The sequence below is a fragment of the Elephas maximus genome, chromosome 4, assembly GCF_024166365.1.
Source record: "Elephas maximus indicus isolate mEleMax1 chromosome 4, mEleMax1 primary haplotype, whole genome shotgun sequence".
NCBI classification, from domain to species: domain Eukaryota; kingdom Metazoa; phylum Chordata; class Mammalia; order Proboscidea; family Elephantidae; genus Elephas; species Elephas maximus.
In genome coordinates, this window is record NC_064822.1 from 20,569,078 (window position 1) to 20,593,843 (window position 24,766).

General features: G+C 34.5%; 1 protein-coding gene across 10 annotated transcripts in view; it reads right to left on the reverse strand.

The window, feature by feature from the left end:
* The window catches only part of ZMYND11 (zinc finger MYND-type containing 11), a 171,096-nt gene that overhangs the window by 33,502 nt on the left and 112,828 nt on the right, over positions 1–24,766 (reverse strand). For 6 of the 10 annotated variants that reach the window (XM_049881675.1, XM_049881670.1, XM_049881673.1 and 3 more), the window contains 3 exons: positions 15,091–15,250; positions 6,561–6,605; positions 3,586–3,747 (listed from right to left, as the gene is read on the reverse strand). In XM_049881675.1, the coding sequence (XP_049737632.1) occupies positions 3,586–3,747; positions 6,561–6,605; positions 15,091–15,250 (367 nt within the window). The remainder of the gene's footprint in view (positions 1–3,585; positions 3,748–6,560; positions 6,606–15,090; positions 15,251–24,766) is intronic. The other 4 variants (XM_049881677.1, XM_049881676.1, XM_049881679.1 and 1 more) reach the window with 2 other exon arrangements.

Below are 24,766 nucleotides of genomic sequence, written 5' to 3' on the forward strand. Positions count from 1 at the left end.
ACACCCCTGCCTTCTATTACCATGGTACCAAAGACTAAAATGACTTAGTAATTTGCAAGCTATATATATATATATATACACATATGTATATATATATGTGTATATATATATCTTATCGGACATGGCAATATGAAAGCCGCCTTTGACAGATGAATTTTCAATGCAGTGTTATTGACCAGAGCAAAAAGGTAGAAACAACGTCAGTGTGTATCAATGCAGACCTGGCTAAATAAATTATGGTACGCTCTTTTAAAATCATGATATGTAGACAAGTATTTACCAATATGCGAAGATGACTGGGACGCTGCTCAGTGGGAAGTACACTGGCTGCATCACATAATTTATGTAAAGTTATACAGATATGTAAATATGTACACACATACCCACATGCATGGGGAGAGGTCTGAATATTCACATACTGTGTGGCAGGGTTTCTGGGAATTTTATTTTTCTTCTTTATCCTCTTGTAAGTTATTTGTGTTTTTTTTTACAGCAAACTTAAAAAAATTTTTTTTTAAATCCTTTTTTATTTCCTTAAATTAATGATAGCTTTCAGTAACAAGTGTGAAACTAAACAATACTCACATTTTTTCCCCCAAAACAAAATGCTAACTTGATATTCACAGGCTACTTTATAATAACAATCTACTATGTCTGTAAAGTGAAAGCTTAATTAAAATCTAGTATGTCTGTAAAGTGAAAGTTTAATTACCTTTCTAGAAAGGCAGACATTCCAAAGAAATATCCTCAGGGTTTTGAGATTCTTGAGTTTTATTACAAAAACTGATAAAATTATTTTAAATTGATAAAAAATTTCCACATTGCCCTCTTAAAATATTTCAGAACTGGACATATGAGATAAAGCTGCTTGAGTTGAATTAGTTAACACATTTGATAGTTGGGTGGCATTTTTCAGTGTTGTAAAGGATAGTGGTTATGTAAGAATGAAATACTCTTTTAAGCAACACAAAATATTAGAGAGGGGCTTTCTTCTTACTGGGATAAATATAAATGTAACAACATTTGCCAATTCAACAATTTCTACATGTTCAGTTCAGAGACACTGATTACGTTCATCGTGTTGTGCGACCATCACCACTGTCAGTTTCCAGTGTATTCCACCACCATTCACAGAAACTCAGTGCCAGAAAGGGGCTTATTTTTAATCTTCAATTTTAGCTCCTAATGGTTAGCTTCCATCTACTGTTTTTTTAATTGGACTCTGGTATCGTCAAAATTTCTTACTAGTGTATCTTTCCAAAAATTAATTAAAAAGAAAAGATAGAAAAGTAAGGTATTCTGATTTGGTACCAAAGTTGCTGAATTTCATTCTAATAGTCCAAGAATATTTAGATCTGGTTAGTAGCTCCCATGTTAGATTATAAAAAATAGTCTTACTCAAAGTTTTGACACTTTGTTTAAAAAAAACAAATCAACCAAAAACTTCACCTCGACAATATAAAAAAATCCATCAGAACTGCAATGTTATCCCCTTCTCCAGGAAAGGAATTGTTAGCATTTCCTATATTGTTCTTGAACATAACTATTAAAACACTAAAAAAGATGTAATATAGAAATAACTGTTTCTTTTGATGTTTTTAAAGCTCAAGCTAAAATCCCTCATCCTCAACCTAGAAAACAAGCTTTTTTGAGCCCTACAAAAAAGTAGCTATAAAATAAGCATTTAAATTAAGATTTTGTATTGACTCACAGCATCATTTCGGTAAGCTTAATTATATCACAGTGTGAATATATATAGCTTGAAAAAGACAAAAGAAAATCAAAGAAAAGAAATAGGATAAGCCAGGTTCCACTTTGACTGTCATGTTTCTGCGTGAGCAAGTAACACTCTGCAGTCTAGATACAGGGATGGATGGATTAGATAGAGAGACAGACAGACAGACAGATATAGATTAAAGAGTATAGCAAACAAATATAGAAAATGGAATCAGACAACTTGATAATGAATTCTGATAAAGAAGTACTACACATTTTATGCAAAGGTATAGTTGTTCGCTTTCCATTCTTAATATAATCCATGCTCTAAAATCCTAGTGTTTTCATTTAAATTCTTTACTGTCAAAATTAGAACTAAATATTTTGTACTTCCTAAATTCCTATGATTCCATTTTATGCCTTAATTTGATCAGTGACACTGCCTCTCTCTTATCTTTCTCTTTTGTATTTTTACTACCTTAATGCTCTTGTTCTTAAGATCTTACTAATTCTTTACTTCCTGTGGGTAAAATGTAAAATCCAAATCCATGAGGGCATAAAACATGAACATTATAATGCAGTGCCTTTGCTCGAAATGATGAATACTTACACTGCTGATTACGCTAATTTCTCACAGACCTCGTAAAGTCTCTTAGATGAAGCTCGCAACTTAGGGGTTTATCATGACGTATCAAGCATGTAGGCATCTGACTGATAAATCACCATTAAACACTTCTTTTTTTAAGACTGTTCCACCTGTCTTTTGTCTATCTACCTATGTGAATATGTATTGTAGTGCCAGTAAGATTAAATATATTTAGGCAATACAAAACTAGTTACTAAGGGAATGCTAAGAATGTATACTGTATTTTGCTCCATCACGCTGGCAGGGAAGTTTCTGACTAATGTCAAAGAGGGGGAAAAATTACAATGACAAAACTTTTTTTGGAAGAGTATATGAGCATTTAAGTTACTCAAGTATTACAAAGCATATTTACAAACTGAGCTCATGAATAATCTGGACAATTTGCATGGTTCCAAGTAAATATTCTAATAATTAAAAGTAGGAAACAATACAAGTTGCAATCAAATAATTCCTCATTTATCACCATCAATGCCATATTTAATGTAGGATTTCATTACACATCACTCATTTACACAGACATACCACATTCTGCAACCAACAGCCACAGCATATATAATTTTTAATGGGGAAAGTGAATGAAAATAATTGTGGAAAGTACCTATTTACCTACCAGACTAATTCATTTTGTTTTAAATAAAGGAATTCAAATTCTTTATACACAATTGCCCCATTCCTCCACCCTCCAAATAAAAAAATAAGCAAAAATAAACTAATTTATGATATGACAAAAAAGGGCAGCATTGGATATAAACATGGATATAAAATGGGAAATAGATATAGAATGCTTCCAACAATGTGCCTTTGCTAACTGTGTTTTTTGAATAGCATAAATTTTGTGGTTTATTATAAAGTACTTATTGAACAACCTTGGTATGGCATAGTATTTCTTGATTTCTAAAGGCTATACATTAGTTACATAGTCCAGACTATGTAACTAATATACATTAGTTACATAGTCCAGAGTGTATTTGTATGTGATTAAAACTTTCTAAAATCTATATAGATAAAAAAAATATATATATAGATAGTACCCTGAAATATGTGATGTGTTCTGGGATATCCATTTATGAGTGCTCTGTTCATCATTGTCATTTCAGTAGATAACCCCCACCCTCCAGTACTTTATCCATGAACCTGGCAAGACCACCTGGGATATCTTTGTGAAGCTATTATTAATTAATTTCAACCCTCTAACCAGCACATTAAAGCTCATAGGTACTCACCCTGCAAACTGGGCACTGCCAGTGACTACTGCTGTCTCTAAGCCTGAACTCATCAGACAAACACTTGGAATGATACACACGAAAACACAGGTCACATATCAACACCTCTCCAGGCAAATGGCATTCAAAACAATACCAGTCATGATTTTCTGTTTCCCAGTCCTACAAAAAATACAAAATAATTTGGTATGATATTTTGTCAGTATCTGCAATGACTAAGAACAAAATTGAAACTAAAGTCCATCAGAAGTTAGGCATTATATACAAAATTAACATTTATGGTATTAAAACAAGAGGGAACAAAATACTTAGAAATTTACTGTAAGTTTTAAATTCTCTCCTAAACAATATTAATATTCAGAGATATCTTAAGATGATCTGATAACAAAACCAGTCCAAAATGAAATAAGTCCAAATCCAATCCCAGTTCTAACATTATCTTTCATTTTTTAAACCACCTATGGAGTAATTTCTCCAGTAAAGTGAAGACCCCAAACCAACCTAGAGCTTAGTGTTTCAAATAGAGACTATTTTGTTCTGCTCTGTTTGTCTGATTGTTTTTAATATAAGCACTTAGCACAAGATGGGAACAGAAATAATAATAATAAATGGTGATGCTCAGTATTCCTTATTCTTATCTTCTCATCCATGGTATCGGATGCTTTATTGAAAATAATCATTAATCAGAATGTCCATGTTCTGATAGGCTGTCAAGTTTTCAGGGTCTGTTGAATTTAGAAAAATAAATTGAAAATGTGAAACTGAAAGTTTAATCACATTCTCCAATGGACATTACCATAAAAAGCAAAAAAGAAAGTAGGCTTATTTTCTTATTGGGGCTATTCCTAGAGATAAAAGAACAGGACTGCAGTGACACACCTTTTTTGTTACACCTTTTTGTACAAATAGTACTATCTAGATATAAGCAGAAAGACTGTTATGAGCTCTAATAATTTAGAATTCACTCCTCATAAACATCACCCTTTGAAATCAATAAAAAATACCTGTGTTAAGAGTGATGGATTAATTTTCAGCCTTATTTTGTAGATATAGTAGTCTAATGAACAAGGGTAAAATCCATGTTTAGTATAATCAAGACCGCTTCCAATGGGGCTCCTGCTATTCTAACCTTGGGATCCACCATCACTGTTCTTTTTAAAAATCACTATCTATACTGTTTCCATGGCTAAGCGGCTTTCTGCTTTTGTCTGATGGCAACACTCTTCCAATGAATGGGTTTCTATATAGGCATTCATTTAGCAAGCAGTGATTTTTTTAAAAATCCTAACGGTTCAAATTTATCACTGCTTGACTATATCTGAGTGTCAGTTTCCACTCCTTCAAAAAGGAAGAGATTTGAGATTTAATAATGTTCCAAAATTCAGGTCTTCCAACCCACATCCAGAATCATGGCTAAAAGTACATCAGTAAATTCTCTATAACCATAAACTTTCTGGTTTGCTTTTTATTAAGAAATTGGTGGTCTTTATCAACAAAAGTTAAAAAGAAAGAGAAAAGGCATGACCATTTTTAGTTATCTGCTGCAGATGTATATATGACTCACACTGGTGGAATAATTTCAGTTGGACTGCTTAGAAATCATAAGATACTGGTCTGGCATTAAGACCCTAATCTGTGCATATTAGAAAAAAAAATCTAGCCCAATTTTGACATAGTAGCAACATATAGACTGATATATGTGTATGTGGTGCTTAGCTTTATTAAAGTAACAGTCATTGGTATATCCCTTTCAGATTGCTTATATGTAACCTGCATTTTAGCTATTTCTATTTCTGTATTAATAATTGCTGAAAAGTTAGGTTTCAGCGGAGATGATACCTTGTTCTATTTTTAATTGAAAAAAGTCTTTCCAAATCTAAAACAAAGTATTTCTGAATATTTTCCTCATATGACTCATTATTAATAATAGAAACTGCCATCTTTCATTTGAATTTTTTTTTTAATATTCCTTTCTATAATTCATTTCCATGTGACGATCAAATGTAGTTATTTGGTTAATTAAGAAAAGGAAGCAAGAGTGTATAATTTAGTGCACAGCTCTGAGCTCTCCATATTCTCTCCTACATTTTTCCATCCCTCCCCTCTCCCCACCCACCCATGAAATGAACACAAAAATGGAGCTTTCTTCTGTGGGGTGTTTAATTCTAGACCTAGTTTTCCAAAACAATTACAGAAATGAATGTAAACTCAAATGAAGTAAAAGGAGAGAAACATTTGGATATATGTTTATATGATGGCATATAACTAACTCCATTCTCTGATTCTTATAGGCTGGGAAATGTATATACATTGTTCATTCTTTTAATTGTGGCAATAAACCCATTGCTGTTGAGTCAATTCTGACCCGTAGTGGCCCTACAGGGCAGAGTAGAACTGCCCTATACGGTTTCCAAGGCTGTAATCTTTACGGGAGCAGACTCCACGTCTTTCTCCCACAGCAGCTGGTGGGTTTGAACCGCCGAGCTGTTTACGATACAATACCAGAAGTATGCAAAAGCCAGGTGCAAACGTTATCAGATTCTGAATCCAGGAAACATTTTTCTGAGGTATAAATAATATGGACATGTTTATTATAGGCAGAGTTGCCTACAACTTGTCTTTTAGTAAATAGAATTTATTTATATAGCGCTTTAGACTAATAGTCAATAAGATACGCCAACAAGCTAAGTTTGCATTTTCACTGGGTTCCACCAGATGTCATCGGCTACTCTAGACACAACCTGATTAAGAGTGTAATACGTGAAATGCCATTTCTAATACAAGAAAACTGTTTAAAAAGCAAACCTACTAGCACAAAATTCAAAACTAGAAGCAATATAAAGATAGTATGGTTTTAACAGACGATTTTAGTAAGAGTTAACTAAGCTAGCCTAAAGTAAGACAGAAATGTAATACAAAAAAAAAAAAAAAAAGGCAGAATTAGAGTAAAAGAACATAGTGCAAAATTAGTTCACCTTGTTTGGGGTTGCTGTCCTGGAGAAAGGCTGCATACTGTAGGCCTTTCAAAATAAAAACAAAATAATCTTGGTCTCTCTACTGTAACTTTGCTCAATATCAGGCAATACACAGGACTAAAGGGATTTCACACATGGTCAGACTGTTTATTATTTGCTATATAACTTTTTGCACATGATATCAATTGATAATCTATTAATGTGCTAATCATTAATGAAAAGACAGTAGCATGCAAACTCAAGATTTGTCACTAGTTTAAAAGGAAAGTTTTCACTGTAACATGAAAGCTACAAATGGACATTAGAGAAGCTCTCTCTCAAGGAATTCATATGTCATGAATCCTAAGATGATGTTAGAAAAATATTTTACTCACAAATAAATTTAGTGACATTAATATAAATTTACACAAGATTTATATGTCTTATTGATCTGAAATTGGTTCAACCTGGACTAAAAACAAATTGGGAGTGATGGATGTGAAAGTAGTAAACTCAGTACTTCACCGTAAGTATAAAATTTATACAGGCTGTCTTTAGAACCTAGTAGAAAAAAATCCACTATCTAGCAGCAGTCTATTTATCTAACTCTCTGTCACTCATTCATACTATTTGGTTAAGACTACCAACTCTGGAGCCAGACTGGTTCAGATCCCAGCTCTGGCACCCATTAGCTATGTAACCTTGGACCAAATCTTTAGCTTCTCTGTGTGCCATTTTCTACCTGTAAAATGAACAAAATAATAGTACCTAGTTTTCTTAGGATCAAATGAGTTAATATGTATATCTCATTGCTGATGAGTCAAATATGACTCACATCAACCCTACAGGTCAGAGTAAAACTGCCCCATAGGGTTTCCAAGGAGCGGCTGGTGGATTCAAACTGCTGACTCTTTGGTTAGCAGCTAAATTCTTTATCCACTGCAACACCAGGGCTCCAAAAGAAAAGTGCCTAGCACAATGTAGGAAGTCAGTGAATGTTAGCTATTATTACTGAGATTATCTACCTATTTGCTACAATGCACTGACCAAGTCACAAAATGATATATTTATAATTATACATGTGTGGTGTGTGTATTTCTTTTCCAGGCACTTTAAAATTCTGTATCTCCTTTGATTCTCACAACACAACACTTCTGTAAGTTAAATAAAGCAGGAAATATTAGCTCATTTAGAGATAAAGTGAAACCCAGTCATGTAGCAAGAGGAGTTCATAGTCATGTAGCAAGGTAAGTAAGTGGAAACCTGGAACTAAAGCCTTCCAAATTATACTCCACCCTGATCAATAATTCAAAAGAGATTTTAATTTTTAAAACAATTTTCTATTTCTACCTAATGAGCAGATAAATATTATACTACAGATATATATGTTGGATTTGGTATTTTAATGTAGATACAATGTAAAATTATTTACAATTCCAGATTTTGGTTAATTCTGTTAAAAAATTCCATGAATCTTTAGAAGGTAAGAATTTGATGATTACGTATCTCCAGTAATTTTAAATATTTATTTTTTAAAATAAATGTATTGCAATATTGTTCAGGGAAAGAAAAGACAGGAGAAAGAAAAAAGGAAGAACACACACATACACACACACACACACACACACACACACACACACACACACACTCAATATAAGCTTAAAAGAGTATAGCAGGATAGTATGACCCAACAACATACTATTGAATAAAGTGGAAATTCTTTACCAAAGCAAGAATAATTTCTGAATATTTCAGTGTGTATATTATAGTTTGAATATATACAGAACAAAAGTATAATTGGTTTCTTGTGAATTAATAATCACTTAATACTTAACAGTTTACTTATTAAATTATTATTCATATTTTTATGTGGGCATTTGGAAGGAATACATGGTTCTGCACATAATTAACATAAATAGAATAAAATATATTTCACTTTAAAAAATCATCAGTATCCTAGGGGCATCAAATCTGGCATTTAGGGTATTTAAAACATATGATTTAACTTATGACAACTTAAGTAAGAAAAAGGAAAAGATCTAACTTTTTAAAGAATTTTTACTGTATTAAGTTATATTCATGAAAGAGGTTTGAGAGACTCAAGCTCAGTTTGAGTTTAACAGGCCTCTCTTAATATTAGTTTTCTTAAGAACCAAGCAGGGAGCCACTTCTTGTCATGGTTGCTTATGGTGTTATTTTTAAACAATATGGTCATAAATTCCACTCCTACCTCCTATCTAAATGATGTCAGCCTAACTGAATTTCATGAAATATATAAATCAAAACTTTTTTTAGACTGGGTGTTCTGGGTTGGAAGAAGCAGATGATGATTGGAATAAAAGGTGTCTAGTTTACCCTTCTCTTTTTTTTTAAATGAAGATTTAAGCCCATTTGCTATGAGTCGGAACCAGCTCAAGGGCATTCAACAACTACAACAACAATCCCTAACAAAAAGAGTCCTGGTGACACAATAGTTAAGCACTTGGCTGCTAATCAAAAGGCTAACAGTTTGAACCCACCCAGCAGCCCAATGGAAGAAAGACCTGGCAAGCTGCTCCCATGAAGAAAAAACCCTATGGAGCAGTTCCACTTTGTCCCATGGAGTCACTATGAGTTGAAATTGACTCGTGGGCACCTAACAATAACAATCCCCAAAATCTCTCTAAAAAACTACAAAATGTATTTTCCTTAATTATACTTTTTAAACACTGTCAAAAATCTTAAAGCAAAGAGTACAGAGTTAATTTCACCTTTGGGTTTTTTCATTTTAAAAGATGCCTTTTAGGCCTAGTATGAATAGTATGAAATCCAGGTTAACAGGCAGTACAAACTAGATTATGTTAAAAGAAAGTACTTAAAGCAGAAGGACGTAATAGCCAAGACCTGAGTGTATGTTTACATTTCCTTGAACCACAAGCAACAAAACAAACTAGTAGAAGGATCTTAATAGAAAATGGAAGCTATGGTTTCTATCTTTGTACTGATATGAAATATGAAAGAAAAAAATGAGACCCTAAATTTATATTTGGCAGGTAAATAAAGGGAGTAGTTTTATAGATGTTATTTTTTTATATTTTTAAGTCATCCTAAATACTGATGACCGAATTATTTAACATCATATTAACAGTATCCTGTCAAATAATAGGGGTAGAGTCATAGTTTTGTGCAGGGACCATGAATAAAGTTGAAAGTCACCAAATAAATAATATTAACTGCCTCAATTTCAAAACACATTTGATATGTTTTACTTGCAAATGATCCATAACTCAAGGTTACCTCTTCTATTATAATAAATAATCCTGTAAGATCTTCCTGGGCTGAAATAAGCTCTTCAAAATTCTTTTAAAATAGTTAGAAAATAATCACCATCGTAGTGAGCACCTTATGAATTGAGAGTTTAACTCACAAGCTGAGATAAATTGATACTTATTACAACGGAAACTACTAAATACGAAACTTAAGTCCAGCAAACGGCAAAACTGTGCCCAAGAAATAGACTTCTCAACTTGTAAGAATAAAGGCGGTGAAACATCGTGAAGAAATAAGGATTGAATCTAGCCATTCATTTATTTTTCCTTGAGGAAGCAGATGATGAACCCACTGAGGACATGTAACATTTCTTAAAAAAAAAAAAAGCCTTGATACAATAAAATGTTGGTCAGACATCACAAAGTTTCACTCTGTGCCTTGGTCTATAATATAATCTCAAAAGCTATGAAAACCTTTTTCTGTTTACCTTTAAAAGAATTATTTGGATCCTATGAGTAAATGTTAATGCCTTACTAATCTGGAAGTTTAAGATGTCTATAGAAAATTTACAAGAGTGTTTTCTAGGTTTACCAAACTTGTCATTTTAAAAATCCACTGGTACACATGGTTTTGTTTATTGGCTAATATTTAAGCAAACCATTTTAAATTGGGAGTGTCCTCATTTTTAATAATTACTTTTTTCATTCTACCATCTCAAATGGACATATTATTTTAAATATATCTTAATCAGCACTAAGATGCTTATCTATTACCTAATTTGACCATGGTTTTTCCAAATGAATTATCTCATACATAGAGGTGAAAATGGTGGTAGAGACCAGCATCTCAAATGCCTAAAAATAATTCTAATCTAATAGAAGGAACCACAACATAATGGGGCCCACAGCCCTTCACTTACAATATACAGGCCCCCACTTGTACATAACTATATACTCACATATTATTATAGCTATTAGTTTTTATTACACAATCACTGGATTTAATAAAAAATATTTAAGGTATGTATTTTTTTCAATTTTAACAAATTTTTAAAAATAAGCACTGGAAAAAGTATAGCAGTGGTGGAATAAAAATGTGACACAAACACTTCGGCTTTTAAAATTCCATCCACTGCTGCCGAGTGGCATAAAGAATGCCACACTCTTGTCTCCCTTCATTTCTTAACCTAATTGTGGAAGCGAAGACAAGTAGAGCCCAGTCTCTTTACCAAAACAAACTATTTCAGAGGCTATAACTTGTGGGACTTAGTAAGAGAAATAAGAATTCTCCTCCTACCTCTGAGACCATAGCTACTATTTTTAGAGGTTACAGAAGGAAAAGAAGAGCTTTACTGCTGGTTTTTAAAATGACAGAATTGCCTGAGTAAAGAATATTTATAACTTTGACTTAAAGGCTGAAAAACAAATAACCAAAAACACCCTAACACCCTATGCCTTTCCTTCTTGAGGCCTTGACTTTTTTCTCTCTTGATAGTGAATCAGAAAGCCAACCAGATGTGTAGTAACGTGAATCTTTCGATATAATAATTCAGTTTTAGAGGCATCAAAATGATCACACCATATACAAGGTGGTAAAACAATAAAGGACGGAGCCCCAGACACAAATGCTGACACGCAGGACTGTCACAGACCATAGAATGCATTTGTGCAAATTAGAAAAGGTGCCCATGTCGAAAGACACCCTTGTTATATACTGATTCTGTTAGAATAAGACACTTTACTGCAGTTATGCTAGAAAACCATTGAGTAAATATACAAGTTTCCAACATCTATGATGTGAATGAAGGAGCCCTGGTGGCTCAGTGGTTAAGTGCTCAGCTGCTAACTAAAAGGTTGGTGGTTTGAACTCACCCAATGGCTCCACAGGGGAAAGACCTGGTGATCTGCTCCTATAGAGGTTACACCAAGAAAACCCTATGGGGCAGTTCTACTCTATTACATGGGGTCACTATGAGTCGGAATTGGCTTGGTGGCACACAACAGCAACAACATGTGAATGGTACTTCCTAAGTTGTGCGATTCACAATTGGCACAACCAGCTGCAGGGGCCATGGAGTGAATAAAGATACATGAAGCTGACTGGGTATAAGATGCTGTGTTGTGACCAGGTATAACATATGTTTAATTATATATCCTTCTAGAATACTATCAGGGCATAAAAACTACACAGTCCCTCGGGGGCTAAGTGGTTCTGGCAGCCACAGGAATGAGATACACATACGATTTTATAGTTACACGGCAAACAAAGATCCCGTGTCTTAAAGGAAAACCTCTTTACAAACCTCCTTGTGTTTGAACATAAAGGTTGAAAAGTAAAAAGACCGTAATGAGAAGTTGCTTATATGGTTAGTAAGAAATTTGTGTACTTTGTTATACTATATATAAGAATTTCTCAGTTCAAGCATATTTATTCACTGGCCAAAAACTTGCTTTGAATACACAGTTATATGCTTTAGATAGATAATCTCACTTAATCCCTAAAACAGTCAAATGAATTAGGTATTAATGTCCCCATTTTACAGCTGAGGATTGAGGATCAGGGCTTAAGAAATTTCCTCAAGGTCACACAACTAAATAAATGCCTGAGATGGGATTGGAATACTTGTCTACAGGAACATACCAACACCTTACCTCTTTTTATTGTACTACATTGCCTCTGAATTTTTAATATTTACATATTTTATAAACTAGACACATTTGATATACCCAATTGTGCTCATATTACATGTGTATAGCTAGTGTAAAAATCTTTGTGAATAAGAACCAACCAGAATTAATAACCTGTATACTTGCTATTTAATCTACATATAAGATTTCACCTAAAAAAAAAAAGTTGATGCTATAAATATATGCACTAATGACATGTAAAAAAATACAATATAGAATCTAATATAGTGATGAATGCATAATAAACTTATAACCGTTTGTTGAATTAAACTGAACAAAGAAAACTCCAATTTGAGGAGAAGAAAGCCTATGGAAAAGTACAAATCTAACAAGTAAGGATAAATAAAATAACAGAGAAGCAAAAGGACAAAGGCACATACGTCAGTGAAATGAAAAGGCAATGGACAATATGTCACATTGATAAATCAGCTGTGAGTGGGTTTTATGAAAAAATGTACACATGATCCATGAACCAAAATCGTGTGGATTAGGTCGCACTTACTATTGGTTAGGAAACCCTGGTGGCGTAGTGGTTAAGTGCTACAGCTGCTAACCAAGAGGTCAGCAGTTCAAACCCACCAGGCACTCCTTGGAAGCTCTATGGTGCAGTTCTACTCTCTTCTATAGGGTCGCTATGAGCTAGAATTGACTCGACGGCAGTGGGTTTGGTTTTTTTTGTCTGGTACTTATTGGTTAATTCCTAGGCAAATTTCAGAAATTATCAATATAGTCTTCTATACTAAGTCTCTAAGTTTCCAAGTGGTTCAAGGTTAGAAATTTTATATTATCTGGATTATTTCTTTAGGATTATTTGGATACATAATAGAGTATCAAGTATTCAATGGCCCTTTCTTTAAATGTCTGATAACAGATAGACATCACTTGGCATTGTTTTACTACGTCTTGGGTCAAAAGTTTCTTCTTTGACAACAAAGCTTCGCTTTTGTTTAAGGAAAGTTATCAGAAAAATTGTTCTGATACATTTTCCCTTAACTTTTTCGAGAACATTTCTACTCCACAAACCAAATGATACTGTGAAAATAAACATTTTTCTTTCATGTTTTCTGTTTGTGGAATACATGAATTTTCTTTCCTGAAGCTGTGAAGGCACAGTTTAAACTGACAAAAACAGTGTTAAAACTCAACAACTTTCCTAATTTTATAACTTATGACAACAGCTGCTTCTGTGAACCAGCTCACTACCATAAATTGTGTCCATCAGTTTACTGCTCTCAGGCCTGATAAGGACATACAAGCAGTCCCCCGGTTATGAACGAAATCTCCTCCTAATGTGTCTTTAAGTTGAATTTGTAGGTAAGTGGGAACAAGCGCACACGGTTCTTCTTTAGCCTTACGTTACAGCAAGAAAATGTCAGAGGCTTTTCAGTGATTTAAAAGCTGCATGTGCCGCAAGTGAAGGTGACTGTGATGAAGAATTTGTTGTGACCAGGGGCTGGTTCAGTCCTTTCAGAGTGAGGCAGATTTATGTGACGTAAAGGGCAAGAACAAGTTTTCTGTAAGTCAGAAGTCCGTAACCAGGGACTTACTGTACTACAGTGTTTGCTGGCTCAATGCCTGTAGAGCCAGAAAAGGAAATACAATTCAAGTTTTTAGAAAATTTTTTCCACAAAGAAACAATTTTTCAGTTTTTTTTAAATCACTTTTACTGGGTTTATACCTTTTAGAGTTTAGAGAACTCATGATAAAACACTCCCAAAATACCTAGTTTACTAAATCCACTCCTTTAAAAAACTGAAAATAAATAAATAACATCTCTTATATTTGAAACCTATCACCTTAAATGATGTTCCTCTGCAAAAAATTAATACATTCCTATTAAGCTTTTAGAAATATCGAAAGCAACTAAAGTAGAAAGAAACATTACACATGAAACCCATCTTTATGTAAGAAAATGCACTTCTATTTGTGCCACTGGGTACAAAATTACATACTGAAAGAAATTAGATGATTAAAATAACTTAAAAGAGGAGTGAAAATAAGAAGTAGGTAAAAATATAAAAAGAATTAACTTTTTGTCTTCCCTACTTGATTTTTGATCTAATCTGAAAAAACATTGCTGTAATCAGTAGTCAATTAAGACATTGGCTAGGGAAGTCTAACAATTGAAACCTGTATACTTTGCAACAAAATTCCAATTCAAACTTGTCTCTAGGTTCTGATATAACTCCAACCTAAAACGAAATTTTTCCGAAAGAAGACAGTTTATTCCCTTCAGTCTGTCTGGAAGATACCAAGATTATCTTGTGTAGAAACATTTTTTTACTAAAATCTATTGAAGAAAATACTTAGTAACACCATTATTTATAATAGGTTGTAAAGGGTTTTTATTTGTTTTATCTTACTTTTTTAGATTCTTTTTTTTTTTTTTGGATTCAAGGTAACACAAAGAAAGAAGGCTCTTTTTAAAAGCAAGTTAACTCCTAAAGAATCAGTGAGGAAAGTATCCATTCTACTAGTGTAAATACTTCATGTTCATAAAAAAAAAAAGTGAAATATTATTAAACTCCTGAAAACAAATTTCTATGGGTTGTATCTAAATAATACTCAAAAACTGAAAGTTAGCCATCTCCAAATATCAAATTAAATATACTTACAATCTCATCTCCTGGCAACCAATATCCTTCTTGTTCAATACCAGCTTTTGAACCTTTGCAGCCCACCGTTAGAGTTTCAACAATAAGACCATCTTTCACAGCTAAGCTCAGCTGACGGGTGGTCTCTTTTGGATGCATACCGTGGACTCGAGACATATACCTGAGCACAGAGGAAAAGCAAACGTAAAAAAAATCCTCAGTAGTAAAAACTAAATATGAGCAAAAATAAGAAAATGGTGGTGATTCATTTCCCCTTCATTATTACTTGTACTTATGGGGGTACTGCTAATAAAAAAAAGGGGGGGTGAGGGTAGGGGGAAGAGGCCGGAATACTTTATCATGGGGTTTCATCCCTAAATTTTGTTCTGTTTGTTTAGAGCAATAGTTGGTGCAAAATAGTCCCAACCCAGCGAATATAAATCACTTAACAGATTTTAGTAAAAAATCCCATTTAGTTCTAGCCTCTGCAATAATTACCACTAACTTCTATTCTGCAGGTTGTAAATTTAGGATTTTATTATTTCCAACCATTGGTGTTTAGGATATAAAATAATTTTACTCATCATTTAGGAAATGAACATCAAAGGAAAGAAACAGGAATTAGGTGAGTATTTGTCAACATACAAGAAAAGCAAGAATGCACATCATGATCAACAAGGCAAAACTGTGATTTCCAGTGAATTACACTTCGGACTCAATCACTGAAACTTAAAAGGTGTTCACTGACTCACAGTTAAATGGCATTTTTTTTAACATACAAAAAATGTAATATTTTAAACACACTCTGAAACACAGAGAATAATATTGCAGACTTCTTTGTACTCACCAATTATATTTAATTCATGTTAACATTCTGGCATATTTGCTTCATATCTTTTTCTTTTTTAAAGAAATAAAATGTTATGAGTATAAGTGAATTGGTGGCATTTTCACATTATCATCCAATCAACACTGATACACACACACACACCCCCCCCAATAAACTACTAAATACCAGAGTCCTTTGGATATACAGGCAAAACAATATTGTGACAAATCAGGCTGGCCTCAGACTCCTGCAGAGAAACATTCCATGCTAGAAAAGGGTAGTAAAGTGTATCAAGTCCTTGAGGAAATAAAGTAGGACCTAAAAATTTTATATCCAATTAATCTGATATTCAAAGCATCAAAGCAAATAACAATTTTGAAAATGTAAGAACTCAGCACTGAAGAGCCTTCTAAACTCAGAGGATGAACTTCAACAAAGAAAACTAGTAAACCTTGGCAAAGAAGTTCTGGTGGCACAGTGGTTAAATGCTTGGCTGCTAACTGAAAGGCTGGTGGTTCGAACCCATCAGCCACTTAATGGGAGAAAAGATCTGGAGATCTGCTCCCACATTAAGATTACAACATACGAAATCCTGTGGAGCAATTCTACTCTGCCCTGTACGGTTGCTGTGAGTTGGAATAGACTGTGGCACCCAACAACAAGAACGACAAACCGTGGCGAAGGGCTAACAATGAGCATTCAGTGCAGTTAAATGATGAAGGGCTGAGATTAAAAGAAATACGGGGATTATGGTTATAGGACAGAACATAAATGTTAATCCTGAAAATGTAAGCATGATATAATTAACAAATGGGCTATGTGAGGAGGAGGTTTATTAATTCTGTCATGTTTTCTGACTGATAGTCAAAAGATTGAAAGGTGATTAATCATGTAGAGGAATAAATATATTTTGAAATATAAAGGTCAACAGTAAAAAAATAATCAGCTAAACTTTGGAAAGTAAGGATGGTATATGCAGAAAAATGAAAATGTACTAGTTTAATTTTTTCACTGTTCATAATAGGGAGCCAATAGAAATTACATTAGAAATAAAGCATACTCCAAGTTTCTAAAGATAACCCCTAGAAAAAAAAAACACAAACCTTCTAAATTATGTGAAGAAACATATACAAAACATTATGAAGTGAAACATAAAAACAAAGGAAACAATAAAAACAAAGTATATCAAATATGACGAGACAGCCAAAACCAAACAGGCTGGTCTATATTAAGTGCTAATTGACTAAGCTCAACTATTACAAGAAAAAGACAGATAGGATCACATGCACGAAAAAATATGCTTCATACAGGAGACAAATAAAGTGACTTAGAAGTCTTGGAAAAAGAATGAACAAAGGCATACCATAAAAATATAATCCAAACAAATCAGGGATCAAGATTGTAATTTATAAGATTTTGAATCCCTGACCCAAAAAAAAAAAAGGTTTTAAAGACAAACCAGGGCACAGATACTTAGAATGCAAAAACTGTAAGAAATAAAGGAGATATTGACAGAGATACAGAATTGTTAGGTGTAGTTCAGTTGATTGCGACTCGTACCAACCCTATGTACCATCCTCATGATCATTGTTATGCTTGAGCCCATTGTTGCAGGCACTGTGTCAATCCATCTCATTGACGGTCTTCATCTTTTTTACTGACCCTCCACTTTACCAAGCACAAAGAGTTAGGAGATTTTAATTCAGTTCTCTCAGTCCACAAAATATCTACGGCACATGGATATAGAAGACCCAATAAATAAGATACATCTAGTTGATTTAGTCTGATCCCCACCCCTCCAAAAAAAATAAACCTTAGTGAAGGTCCAAGGAATATTCATGAACAATGGTGATAAAATCAGCCACAAGGATGAACTTCATAGATTTCAAAAGTGTACAGACCTTTGCTAATCACAGTGAAATTAAATAAGATGTAACAAGAAAGTTAGAAAACTCTCAAATAATCATTGGGTCAAAAAGATTATCTAAAAATTGCAAGATACTAAAAACAATAATAAAACAGCTAAAGTACTAGTTAAAAAAAGTCATTGAACTATTTTTGTTCATAATATCACATGCAAGCAAATTTTGCTGAAGATAATTCAAAAGTTTAAGTTGGATTCAGAAGAGAACTTGGAACGAGGAGTATCACTGCTGATGTCAGATTAATCTTGGCTGAAAGCAATGAATACCAGAAATATGTTTACCTGTGTTTTGTTGACTGCACAAAGGCATTCCACTGTATAGACATAAGAAATTATGAATAGCATTACAAAGAATGGGAATTCTGGAACACTTAATTGTGCTCATGAAAAACCTGTACATAGACCAAGAGGCAGTTGTTTGGATAGAACGAGGGGATACAGCATGGTTTAAAATCAGAAAAGGTGTGCATCAGGCATGTATCCTTTCACCATAGTTATTCAGTCTGTATGCTAAGCAAATAATCCAAGAAACTGGACTATATGAAGAAGAATACAGCATCAGGATCGAAGGAAGAGTAGTTCACAACCTGTGAGATGCAGATGACACAATCTTGCTTGCCAAAAGTGAAGAGAACTTGAAGCCCTTACTGATAAAGGTCAAAGATTGTAGTCTTCAGTATGGATTACACCTCAGTGTAAAAAAGCAAAAATCTTCACAACAGGACCGATAAGCAACAATATATGGATAAACAATCCAATACATCTATCCAATACATGGATAAACAATCAACGCCCATGGAAGCAGTAGTCAAGAAATCAAACAACATATTGCATTGGGAAACCTGCAAAAGACTGCTTTAAAATCTAATGAAGCACCAATCTTCAACCTTATGTAGAGTGGCAAGAGGCCCCGAATAGCTAAAGCAATGTTGAAAGAGAAGAATAAAGTAGGAAGGCTCACGCCTCCTGAGTTTAAAACATATTTTCAGCTACAGGAATGAAAACAGCCTGCTAGTAGTATAACAATAGACACACAGCCAAATGGGATAGAATTGAGAGTCCAGAAATAAACCCACACATCTGTGTTCAACTGATTTATGACAAGGTTCCTACGTCCATTCAATGGGGAAAGAAGAGTCTCTTCAACAAATGCTGCTGGAAAATTGGATTTCCACATGCAGAAAAATGAAACAGGATCCATGCCTCACACCACACATGAAAACAAATTCAAAATGGATTAAGGACCTAAATGTAAAAACTAAAACCATAAAATTCTTTTTAAAAAATTTTTTTATTGTGCCTTAAGTGAAAGTTGACAGTTAAAGTTAGTTTCTCACACAAAAATTTATACACACATTGTTATGTGACCATAGTTGCTCTCCCTATAAGGTGACAGCACACTCCTCCTTTCCACCCCAGATTTCCTGTGTCCGTTCAACCAGCTCCTGTCCCATTTTGCCTTCTCATCTCACCTTTGGACAGGAGCTGCCTAAAACCATAAAATTCTTAAGAGAAAACACAGGGGCTTAGCTTTTAAAAATGGACCATCGAATATAGTAACAAAAGTACAAACAGCAAAAGACAAAATAAGTAAATGGGGCTCCATAAAAATTAAAAACTTTTGTTCATCAAAAGACTTTACCAAAAATGTGAAAAGACAAGCCACTGATTAGAAGAATATGTTCAGAAGATGTATATCCAATAAGATTCTAATAACCAAAATACATATAAAACTTCGACAACTTAACAACAAAAAGACAAATAACCCAATTATAAAATGGGCAAAGGGCTGGAATAGGCATTTCACTGAAGAGGACATTCAGAAGGCCACCAAACATATGAAAAGATGCTCAAAGTCATGAGCTATCAGAAAGATATAAACCAAAACCACAATGAAATACCATAGGAGCCCTGGTGGCGCAATGGTTAAGAAGCGTGGCTGCTAACCAAAAGATCAGCAGTTCAAGTCCACCAGCCACTCCTTGGAAACTCTATGGGGCAGTTCTACTCTGTCCTATAGGGTCGTTATGAGTCATAGTTGACTCAACGGCAACAGGTTTTGGTTTAGGAAGGCTGAGATTAAAAAAAAAAAAAAAAAAGAAATTCATAAAACAATAAATGTTGGAAGGATGTGGGGATATTGGAACCCTTATCCACTGCTGCTGGGAATACAAAATGGTACAACCGTTGTGGAAAACAGTGTGGCATTTCCTCAAAACACTAAAAATAGAATTATATGACCCAGCATTCCACTCCTAGGTATATACCCAAAAGACTTGAAAGCAGAGACTCAAACAGATGCTTGTACCCTAGTGTTCACTGCAGCACTATTCACAACAGCCAAAAGGTGGAAACAACTTAAATGCCCATCAACAGATGAATAGACATACAAAATTTGGTACATACATAACAATGGAGTACTACTCAGACAGTAAGAGTAATGAAGTCTTGATATATGCTACACTATGGATGGAGCTTGAAGACATTATACTGAGTAAAATAAGTCGATCACAAAAGGACGAATATTGTATGACCTCACTTATATATAAAAACACAAGAACAGACAAATATATAGAGTCCAAAGTTTATTAGTGGTTACCAAGGGTGGGAGGAAAGGTGGAAGGGGGAGTTATTGCTCATGGAGTAATGAGCTTCTGTTTATGGTGATGGAAATATACATTAAGAGTAAAATTGCACCAAAAAACAAAACCAAACCTATTACTGTCGAGTCAATTCTGACTCATGGTGACCCTACAGAACAGAGTGCAGCTGCCCCATAGGGTTTCTAAGGAGTGGCTGGTGGATTCAAACTGCCGACCTATTGGTTAGCAGCCAAGCTCTTAACCACTGTGCCATCAGGGCTCCGATTATTTTTACTGCTGTCAGTAAGTTGTACACCTGTAAAAAACTGAATTGGCAAAAGTTGTGTGATAGACATATTTACAACCAAAAAAATAAAAGAGTAGCTGCTGAGGCTATTTATGTATTCCAAATACCTCACAGGATCTGGCTCTTTGGTTTGGAAGTTTAACAACAAACAAACAACCCATTGCTGTCAAGTAGATTCTGACTCAGAGCGACCCTACAGGACAGAGTAGAACTGCCCCATATGGTTTCCAAGGAGCACCTGGTAGATTCGAACTGCTGACCTTTTGATTAGCAGCCGTAGATCTTACCCATTATGCCACGAGGGTTTCCAAACAAACTCACTGATAGTCAACTCTATAGGACAGGGTAGCACTGCCCCATACGGTTTCAAGGAGCAGCTGGTGGATTCGAACTGCCATCCTTTTGGTTAGCAGTCATAGCTCTTAACCACTAAGCCACCAGGGGTTGCAGGTAAAATCCATTGCTGTCAAGTCGATTGCAACTCATAGTGACCCTATAGGAAACCCTGGTGGCATAGTGGTTAAGAACTATGGCTGTTAATTCAGCAGTTTGAATCCACCAGGCTCTCCTTCCTTGGAAGTTCAGGGTTATGTTTTCATAGGACATCCCAGTCAACTGACCTAATAACGTGTTTAGTGCTTCTGTTTTACTTCCTTGTTCGTTGCATAGTTTCTAGGATCTTAAAAGCTTGCAAACAGACATCCAAGGCACAACACTTGGTCTCTATGTGCCTGGAGCAACAGAGGAAGAAGGAGAGTCAGGAATAGGAGGAGGAAATGGAATGTGTGGCTAATTGCCTCCACGAACAACTGTCTCCTTTGCCATGAGACCAGAAGAACTGGACGGTGCTCGGCTACCATTACTGAACATTTTGATAAAAGAGTCTTTGGAAGAATCCTAATCAAAGGTGGAAGATGCAGAACAGAAGGACTCTAGACTTTCGGGAGGCATGGTGGCTAGAGGAGCCCCTTAGACTGTTGCCCTGAGATAATCTTTGAACCTTAAACCAAAAATATCCCTTGAAGTCTTCTTAAAACCAAACAATAGTTTAGCTCAATTAGTAATAAAAATGTCTGCCTTGAGCATTATGCTCTTTTAAGAACTATCTATATGGGATTAAACTGAAAATAGCAACTCAAAAGATTAGATAGGAACCTTAGTGAGCAGTGAGTTTACATAATGGAGGAGAAAAAAAGGAGGGTAAGAATGGTTGCACAATTTGAAGAACATAACCAGTGTCACTGAATTGTACACAAAGAAACTACAGAATTGATGTATGTTTTGCTGCATACATTTTCAACAACAAAATAAAATAAAAATCTTAAAAAGCAAAGATTTTGCTTTGATGACTAAGGTGCACCTGTCCCAAGCCATGTATTTTCAGTCGCTTCATATCATGTGAAAGCTGGACAGTGAAAAAGAAAGGCCAAATAAGAGTTAACACATTTGAATTATAGTGTTGATGAAGAATACTGAATACACCTTGGACTGCCAAAAGAATGAACAAATCTATCTTGGAGGAAGTACAGACATAATACTCCTTAGAAATGAGGATGGTGAGACTTTGTCTCATGAACTCTGGACATATTATCAGGAGGGACCAGTCCCTGGAGAAGGACATCACACTTGGTACAGTAGAGGGTCAGTGAAAAAGAGGAGAAGGAAGACCCTCAAGGAGATGGACTGACATAGTGGCTGCAACAGTGAGCTCAAACATAGCAGTACTGTGAGGATGGTGCTAGACCAGGCTACATTTCATTCTGTTATACATAGGTCACCATGAGTTGGAGTTGACTCAATGGCTCCTAAGAACATTTTTGTTCAAGGGCTCCTTCTTAGGGTTAACTTAAAGTTATCATTAGCTATTCTAATCAAGAATGAAGGCGCAAACACAGAAAAAAAATAGAATACGTAAAAAGGCCAATTTCCAAAGAAATAGAAAAAATTGACAAAGAGTTTCTACAGAAAAACACCAGTTAGGGACATATTCACAAGGTACCTCTAGCAAATCTTTAATGATTATATAACTTGCAATGGCATTTAAACTCTTCCAGTACCTAATAAAGAACACAAGGAATCTAGCATAATGATAACAAAATTCTACAAAAATACAGGAAAAAAAAAAAATTAGTGTCCCATGGGAATACTGATAAAATTCCCCAATAAAATATCTGAAAATGTAGAATCTAATATTAAATATTAATACAAATTAATGAATATTTACACACTAATACACTTAAGTATTAAAAGAATATATTTTTATACCAAGTGTTTTATTCCTAGAATTGAAGGACTTAACATTAGGAAATTGATATAATTCACCCCATTAATCAAAAGTGAAAAATCATGAAGATTTCTACAGATGTTGAAAAGGTATTTAATAAGATTCAACAACCAGCCCCTAACAAAATAAAAAAAAAGTAAATACTTCTTTAACCTCATCAGAAATATTCAAATATGTCTACTACTACCACTTTTCTTCAACATTCTTCAGAAAGTAAAAACCACCACAGTTGAAACAGAGAAAGAAGTGAGGTGTGAAAGTTGGTACGGAGTTAAAATGATCATTATTTGAAGATCATGTATCTAGAAAGCCCAAAAGAATCAAGTGATATGCCATTTTAAATAATGAAATAATTCAATAAATTCTTTGGGTACAAATTAATATGCTAAAATTAACAGTGTTCATATACACAAACCACAAAACCAGTTAGGAGATGTAAAAGAAATGACCTCAATTATTTATAACAGCAATAAGAAAGATAAAATACCTAATAATAAATAAAAGAAATGAAACCGTCTGTGTAAGGGCAATTCTGAAATGTTATGACACAAAGGAAGTCTTGAATAAATGGAAAGATATGTGTAATATTTGGAAGGAAGACAACGTAAATTCAAACTGCCTCTAAAAGAGCTTAAATACCAATACAAAGTAGACAAAGCTAATTCTAAAGTTCTGTAGGGAATTAAACAAGAATTACCCAAGAAAATTCTCTGAGTAATATCAAGCATATTATAGTGCCAAAGTAATTAAAATACTGTGGTCCCAGTACATGAATAAACAGACAAAACATAAATTCCAGAAACAGACACAAATGTATAAGGGGATTTTGATGATGATAAAGGTGGTTTTCAAATTAGTGGGGGACAGACTGATTGGTCAAAAGTGGTTTTGGGATAACTGGTTCACTACTGGGGGGAAAAAGATGACTCCAACCTTAGTCTGCACCCATAAATAAATTCTATATAGATCAAATTTAAATATCAGAAACAAAACCACAAAATTATTAAAAACATTGGAAGAGCAATCATGGTGTGAGAAAAACCTTTCTAAGTATGAAACAAAAGCCAGAAAAAAAAAAAAAGTTAATAAATTTACACAAAATCAGCACTTTCTCTATAGAAAAAAAACAGCATACAATTAAAATACAAGTGATAAACTTGGAAACACATCACAAAAGACCTAACTTCCTTAATATAAAAAGAACTCCTAATATTTAATAAGGAATCCTGGTGGCGCAATGGTTAAGCATTTGGCTGCTAATGGAAAGGTTGGAAGTTCGAACCCACCTAGCGGCTCTGCAGGAGAAAGACCTGGCAATCTGCTCCTATAAAGATTTCAGCTGAGAAAACCCTATGGGGCATTTATCTCTACTGACACATGGGGTCATCATGAATTGCAAATGGACTCGACAGCACCTAACAACGTTTAATAAAAAAAAAAAAAAAATGAGATAACATTTTCATCTGTCAGATTCATGAAGACAAAAAGTCTGACAAAACTACATTTGTTGGACTGGGTTGGAAGGGAATACATTGCTGGTGTACTATAAGTTAGTACTATTCCTGTGGAGATCAATTTGTGAATACCTATCAAAAACAGAAATGTACCCCCGGACACCCTTCAACCCAGTAATGAAGTCACTCCTGAGGTTCCCCCGCCCCATCCAAAGACAGGACAGGCCCATAAAACAGGACGAGACTAAAGGGGCACACCAGCTCTGGGGCAAGGACTAGAAGGCAGGAGGGGACAGGAAAGCTGGTAGTAGGGAACC